Source organism: Poecilia reticulata, chromosome 6 (assembly GCF_904066995.2).
Source record: "Poecilia reticulata chromosome 6, P_reticulata-male-v2, whole genome shotgun sequence".
NCBI lineage: Eukaryota > Metazoa > Chordata > Actinopteri > Cyprinodontiformes > Poeciliidae > Poecilia > Poecilia reticulata.
Genome location: NC_088835.1, coordinates 5,609,914 through 5,617,917, shown reverse-complemented (window position 1 = coordinate 5,617,917; position 8,004 = coordinate 5,609,914). Strand labels below are relative to the sequence as shown.

Sequence of the window (8,004 nt, the reverse complement as noted above, 5' to 3'; positions counted from 1 at the left end):
GAATGTCAAAGGCCAAAGTGTGAAAGGCATGCTATTCTGGTAACATGTCAGAGCAGGACAAAAAGAGCAATAACTTTGATGAAGTTATGATTCCCACAAACTATCATGCCATTTGTGGGTCCGCCTGCAGCAGTCGGTCTCTGCATGTTTCTGGTCTGAGTGTCTTCGTGAGGGGTGGACGGGGTTGACATGAACTGTCAAGCAGTCCCTCCCACTGGGTCTGGCATTCAGGTACAGCTCCCTCCCTCCTCTTATAAAGCCCCTCATGTCAGCAATGTAATCTTCAGACTTCAACCCATGGCAAAGCCTTTACAGCATTGAAGAAAAAAAACAAAACAACTTCACTCATAATAGACTTCGATTCCTCTATATCACGTCCTAAGAAAGACTCTGTGGTGAGTAACACTTTGTGGATTTTAAATTGCCGTTCTAAATATTAAGAACATTAAATCTAGAAGCTGTAAAGAGTCATAACTTGTTAATCTTGAGCAAGCTAAATGCAGTTTCTACATGTTCTGATTGACAGCTTCGAAATGAGATTGTCTCTCCACACTGTGATGTGCTGCTGTGTTTTCACCACTGTGGTCCCACTAATCAGAGGGGACCCTGTGGAGCCCCACGGCGCCCTGAAGAAAAGGTGAGCTGCCTCACAAACAAGCAGCAGAGGACATTTTGTTCACGAGATGGTCGCTCATATATTAGGAAATAACTAAAGCTGAATAATTGGATTTAAAGGCTTGATTTTTTTGGGGGGGAAAAAGAACCTTTCAATATCTACTAAAATTATTGTGGTATTGGCGATAGATATGTTAATTTGACTGGTAAATGATGTTGTTCCCTCCTGTTTCTGTAAATGTTTGCTGCAGGTTCAGAGAATGGCTGCAGAGCCACATGAGCAGGGACCCCCACACCCAGCTGAGTGCAGCTGCAGAGCGGACCTCTGTGGGACCAGAGCAGAACCAGGATGGAGAAGCATCTTTACAATCAGCAAGGTAAATAAGAAGAGATGCTGCTCCGACACCCCACTGACAGCACTGGTACTTCGGATTACTGTCTGGGAAGAAAAGCAAATGACAATTATGAGCCTTAAATCCATAATAATACTGTTGGGTTTTTGATCTTCATTTGGATGCCTTAGACACAACAATGCTGTTGCCTTCGGAAATATATGAATGATTTTGAGTTTATGATTTAATTCCTTAAGTTCCCATTTTAGAAGTTAAAAGTATTTTTTAATCCCCCACAAAGTTGATATCCTTACCAGGCCCAGGCCCGTTTTGTAAATATGCAAGTTGACATACAGGAATATTTAATCTTTTTATTTCTTCTCCCCTCAACTCGTACTCTCCAATTGGAAGTTGGGAAGGTTGGGTTCCAGAAAAGTCAAAATTTTATTCATTTATATAAAAGTTATTTCTATGCAAATGGTAAATTTACAATTGATGAAAAAAGAAATGTCTTGACCAAGCACAAACCAATAAAATATAAAGATTTTAAAGACTTAACACTTGTGAGTAAAAAAAATTGTAGTTGCCATGATGATGTATTTTATAGTTTTGATATAGTTTAAAAATTTTATCTCCCCAAAAATACATAATATATCCAAATTTGATCGAAACAGTCCAAGTTGTGTAAAAATGAAATCCAAAAATTACATGACATTAACCTGTGAATCCGTTATTTCAGCTTTGGAGGGAACATCAGATCCAAAAGATCCCCTGGCTGCTTGTTGGCAACCTGTTCAATTCACGTCACATTAGAAGCCGTGTACAACAGCAACATTCCCAAGCCCTGCTCTCCTCAAGGTAAGACCGGCCCTGGTGGCTTTGGACGCCGACGCCGCCGGCGCTCCACTGTGGGCGACCCTCAGCTGACCCTCCTGACCGAGAGACCAGCAACGAGCAGTGAAAAACCATGCTCCAGGGAGAAAAACACACCTGTAGAGGCAAAGAACAATTAGCGTTGGACCTTGTTTTTGATTGATTGCATAAAGACTTTTCCACAGACTTAGATCTTAATTTTAATTACCCGTGGAGTCCATCAGGGGGAGCTCTAGCCTCCCTTTTGGCTGGAAACGATACATGCAGGCTTTTTTAGCTGTTGGTGTCTGAACAGTGTGATTTATTGATGTGCTGGAGTCAGAACCTGTGGGACCTGATAAGAATGTGGCTCTTCTTCAGCCTTTAAAGTGAACCAGCCATGAACTGGGGAGGAACCAGCGAAGCAACTGGAGCTCTGGAAGCTCACATCAATGAAGTGAAATGAAGGAAAGGAACTGCTCATTATGTGCAATTTACACATCTTGTACCAAACCTTTATTTGCTATTTAGTACTATTTAACTGTCAACATGTATATATGAATATAAATTTTATATTTAAACAATATAATTTTATACATATTAAAAATATGTATTTTTTTTTTTTATTTCAACTTGAATGATATTTTTGCTGTATGTAACCTGAGTGAATAACTGTAAGCAGAAAAAAAAATGTGATAACATTACTGCGCTGTATTAAAGCTTAGCTGTTCCAGATTTGTGTTACAGGTTGAAGAGTTCTAAAGAACTAAGTAGGTGTTGTGCTGCCATCTAGTTTTGAATTACATTTCTGAATAAAGGCTTGTCTTTCACTTTGGGAAATGCTTCATGTTAATCCTTGAACATCTTAATATTATGTGATTTGCGTACGGATAATCTCAAATAGCTTCGACTGTTACTAAACTTCATTCATGGATTGTGGCAAAGCCAGAGATTATAACTGATTCCAGCAGCTCTGCTTTCAACCAATGTCAGAAACTATTTAAAAAATGAAGTGGTCACCAGCTTCAGTCTCTGGGGGTTCAGATGCATACGGGTGTCATTTTGGGACAGTGTGTGTTGTAAAAAAAAAAAAATTCTGACTTACATTAGGAGCAAAGCATGCGCCTCACATTCCATTTTAAAAATAACTTCATCAGCTCCATTTCAAAAGAAAAACATGTACTAAAAGGAAATCTGTCCACGGGGAACATCATTCTGGAGTTGAGCAATCCTTAATCTTTCCTGAAAATGTTCTTTTGGGGAGGAATAAAGGAAGAAAGTACAGGAACTGGAACTGTACAGTTCATTCTAGATATTTATTGCGACTGAAATAATTCTTGAAAACATTAAAGTTCGTCTTAGTTTAAATGTTTCCAACGTGGCCGCTGACATGAAATTCACACCAGATGTCAGGAACAACCCAAGTAATCCACACAAAGAAAATGAAGCAAAATTGTCATCTCTAACATCTCTGTTTCAGAGCTCCTAATTGGTGCTGATTAAAAATGGAGGCAGATGGCCACTATCTCCAGAAGAGCTTCAGATGGAGTTTAAGATGCACCACTTGCTCTCATTCTTCTCTCCCCTTTGTTGCTCTCTCCTCTTTTTCTCCCTCTCCTTTACCTCTCTTCTACAGCCAGCTATGATTTTTGTTCAATTCAATTTTAAGTTATCCTATGGATTGCTTCACTTCATTTATTATGGTTCTAGAGTCAGGCTGCAACAAATTGGGGATGTGTCCGGGATGTAAGCCAGAAAATCATAATTGTCAAAATAAATTGCTGAATAAGTTCTGACATTGTGAACATCTGTTCAAACCTCCAGCATGGTTGAGAGGACTTTATCCCACGCTAGTTTTGCAACCTCTACATCTTGTTTATTACTGCCATGAACAGCACCAAGAGCTGATTAAATCCCGGTTGATTTGAGAGAAAAAGTGGTCTTGCCTCATTGCCCCAGTCAATTTTACAGCCATTCAAACTTTTGAGTTGTTGCCAAAACGACTCACATGATGGGTTTGATAGGTGGCAACTTTTGATTGTCAACTGAACTGTCTAGGGAAATGAGCTAGAGTTTGACTAGAGTGGACTAAACAAAGCTGAAGTGAATGTGCAATTAAAAGCTTGATACTTCCAGCCTGGGGTCATAATTGAAGAAGCTTTTTAGATGTGAGGTAGAGCATCTCCAAGACACAGGAAAAGAAGTTTAGTGGCATTATATTTAAGCACTTAGGATTCCTGCAAAAAGCTTCTTGCAGTGGTTTTCTAGAATTTTGATCCACTCTTCAGATCTGCTGAAACTGAACCAGGTTGTTAGGCCACCTTGTTCACACACACATTTTGGGCTCTGCCCACAAATTTTCTATAGCATTTGGGTCACTAGTTTGTGACAACCACCCAAACACTTTCTCTTCATCATTTTATTGTCAATTTTGTGAAGTGTACCAGTCTCTCCATCTTTCTCCAGATATAATAATGGTTATTTTTGCAAAACGCTTCAGTTTTAGTTTGAATGAAACCACAAGACACATATCAAAAAAATGAAGATCTTTGGTCCTAAGTGCATTTACAATTCATGTCTGCATGGGACGTGATATACTGGGGACAATGGCAGTCCATCTTCTGCCAGGATCGCCACAAGGTTTTTCATGCTTTTGTTCTGGGGTTTATAAGCACATTTTTGAACCAATAACGTTCATCTCTGGGTGACAGAACTCATCTCCTTCCAATGCAGTTTGATGTGTGGACATTTCCATACTGTTTTCATTTAAATGTTGGAACTGGAAATTTAGGCATTTGTGAATTTCACCCAGGGATGCACAATGTCGGTGGAAGTTCACATTTCCAATCCTGATATCTTGGCGGATTTCTTTGGATTTTTCCATGATGTCACACAAACAAAAATTGTCTGAAGAGTTGCCTTAAATACATCCACAGGTGAGTTTCCATGTAACACAAATGTAGTGACATATTTATATAAACTTGACAGTATCGTCCCAGATTGTTTCACGTCATAGTAAACTTCTGAATTTGGAGAAAGTATTCTGGTATTTGGTACACTGGTCATTGTGCAATTCCGCTCAGTTCTCATCTCCCTTTGGTGCTCCACCTGGGATTTATCCAAATGAGCTCATTTTCTCCGGCTGAATTTCAACCGGGCCAATCAGTGAACGAACAGAAGTTGTGAATGACGATGTTGATTTTTTGTGCTGTTTTGCAATTATTGTCTGCCTCTGTTGGGTTGTAGTTTGGCAATTGCAACGAAGGAAATTAACAAAAACATAAGTTTGTTTTTCTACATTTCCAAATATTGACCTGAAGCATAAGGAATGTATGAGATGTTTTATTGCTGGCATAGATGTTGTGGCCCTCCTCCACACATGGTTGTTTACAGCGCACACAATTTTCGGTAAGCTTCATCAAAAGCTTCTATATTTCTGGTAATTTCAAGGAAGCCCTTTTTCTTTTTTTAAAGAAATTTTTATGTTTTACAGTCAGTTAAATCTCCATTGGGTAAAGAGTAGTCTTACGCCACACTCTCAGTCATTAAGTCATTACACATACAGATCAGCTGATACAAATCCAAAAATTATTGCACAAAAATAACATAAGAACAATACTGGGCACACAATGTACATAAAAACATGAAATGAGAAAACAAATGGTCTGAAACTGTCACCTGTAGGAGAACAAAAGGAAACATTTCCTTCACATTCCACATGGTGGTGCTATAAGACTAAATTTAATCAGGCTGCATTAATAAACTAGATAATTTTGTCTTTTCACCCTACAAAGATTGTGTCCGGTGTTCAATGTGACGGGACTCAGTTGAAAAGTCGATAAAACGTCAATGCAATGCATGCTGTGAAACAAATGGCAGCAAAATGTTTTGCTGTTTGAGGGCAGTTATTTGATAAATGAACTCTTCTGAGTTAAAACATTAGTATTGTTGTTTCTAGATGAATGACAACTTGTTTTGTTTTGCATTATTTGAGGTCTGAAAGCACGGCCTCTTTTTCGTTATTTTGACCATTTCTCATTTTCTGCAAATAAATATAAAATCTTTGCTTGGAATTTCTGCGACATGTTGTCAGTAGTTTGCAGTGGTGGAGAAAGTACTCAAAAAAATGTACTTAAGTAAAAGTCAAAGTACCACATTAACATTTTACTTAAGTAAAAGTAAAAAAGTACTGGCTTTTAAAAATACTTAAGTATTAAAAGTAAAAGTACTTGCTGAATGCATTGCCTAATCACTAATATTAAGTGAACCGATCGTATTTAATTTTAATACATCAGAAATGTGCCATTTTAATGAACAATGCCACAGATAAAGCATGTTTTTATTATGTTTACTCTGTAACATAGTTTAGACTTAGATATGTGATTCTATGCATCATAATTTCAGGGATGGAAACATCTTGTCTCCTGTCCTAACATAACATGAACTTCACTTTTTTTTGCCACACATTTATTTTGAAAGAAATCCAACTGGCAGAGGAGGACATGGAACCAAGGAGCCTCGTAGCAGAGTTGTAGTCTAGACCACTGAACCCAAGACCAAATCAAAACCAGCACCCCGTGCTACATGACAATAAAATTAAGTGCACCCATCAAAATTGCTTCTCAAATTGATCTAAAAGATTCACTTTCCCATAAAAACACCTAGATATTAAATACTTAGAGCTGAAATAAATTTAACCAGTGACAATTCAAACTCTTCATTCTGTTTTGCTTTCATCTCTGTGCCACAATACACACAGGTCTCCTGCCATCCCTAAAAAACTAACACCCTGGGCGGTTGCCCATATTGCCAATGTCAGAAATAATAATTGTCTGCACCATTAAATATAGCAATTAACAACGCTCAACTATGAACACTGTCCAAGGCCCAATAAGCAAGAAGTAACCAAGCAGGAGGAGCACCGTGACTGTTCTCATCCTCCCTCCTGCTGCAACGTCTGACACCATGACAGGTGACAAAAACAAAGAGCAATGAGCATGTTCTGTGTTCTTATGTTCTTGTTTTATTTATTCACCAATTAAATATAAAGATATTTTAATGAAATAAAATAGCTACTGCAGTGTACACAGAGCATTACAAGAACAAAGAACGGCTCTCAGTGAAGCTTCAGCACTATAGGACTTGGTCAAAATCCATCCAGAAGAATCGGATCGTTCCTGAATGTCATATTACTATATTGCACTTTGGTCACAGCTTTGTCCCATATATGCGACATGTCAATCAACACCTCCACACAGTAATTTAGGAGTTTTTGTATATGAGGAGATAAAACTTTTCTTTTCTGTTATGAGAAATTGTCTTCTGCTTTTGTTTGTTTGACTTGTGAACAGCAAATTTATATATATATATATATATATATATATATATATATATATATATATATATATATATATATATATATATATATATATATATATATATATATATGACATCTATAATGCAGGAATGATTCCAGAACTGTTGTTTTACTTGACATTTTCTTAAAATGAAGCTCCTGCAGTCCTCATTTCTCCTGAGCTGTGTGTTTTGTCCTGTGAAGCCCAAGTATCTAGCTCCCTTGAGGGGCTCTCACTGCATCCAAACTCCATAATGGTGAGCCAAAACCTGAGGAGGCAAAGGTGATGAAACATCCCTTTTTGTCAGGCTGAAAGAGCATCACAGTTTCCATAGGAACGGATCTAAAAGCAATTATGCATGACACGCAGAATGAAGCATGATGAGCCATCGTTCAGGACTTGCTCTCAAAATTAAACCGAAGACATGCAGGGTGTGCTTCTAAATCCTTTAACTTCTTCATTTTTCATTATTTGCTTCTTCCGCCTTCACATTCTCCCACTCAACAAATGACATAGTTTTAAATATGCTTTGGCCAATTGATCTCATCTCTACGTTATGATGGGGGCGACACGTCTTTTGATCGGCCAGCGTGTTTGAAGTAGAGATTGATGGGATCGTTGTTGGGAAAGGGGAAAAGGATGATGAGGTGGGCCGGAAAGCCTAAACGATGACGTGGTTAGGGGAAGATTTGGAGGCAAGGGAAGGAAATTAAAAAAGGAAGAGGGTGAAATTGGGACAGTCCCAAGAAACTGAACAAAGACTTGGACAAGGAAAAATGAGAGTTGATCGTAATACAAAGCGGACGAAGAGGAGGGATCAGTGACCCTTTATAGGGGCTGTAAACTAA

At 38.3% G+C, this 8,004-nt stretch overlaps 1 protein-coding gene across 1 annotated transcript; it reads left to right on the top strand.

Annotated features, from left to right (window-relative positions):
- Positions 1-276: 276 nt before the first annotated feature.
- Positions 277-2,639, top strand: admb (adrenomedullin b). Its single transcript, XM_081607711.1, has 4 exons — positions 277-395; positions 527-637; positions 867-992; positions 1,687-2,639. The coding sequence occupies exons 2-4, from the start codon at positions 534-536 to the stop codon at positions 1,958-1,960; spliced, it is 504 nt and encodes a 167-aa protein (XP_081463837.1). The 5' UTR covers positions 277-395; positions 527-533; the 3' UTR covers positions 1,961-2,639.
- The last annotated feature ends 5,365 nt before the right edge of the window (positions 2,640-8,004 follow it).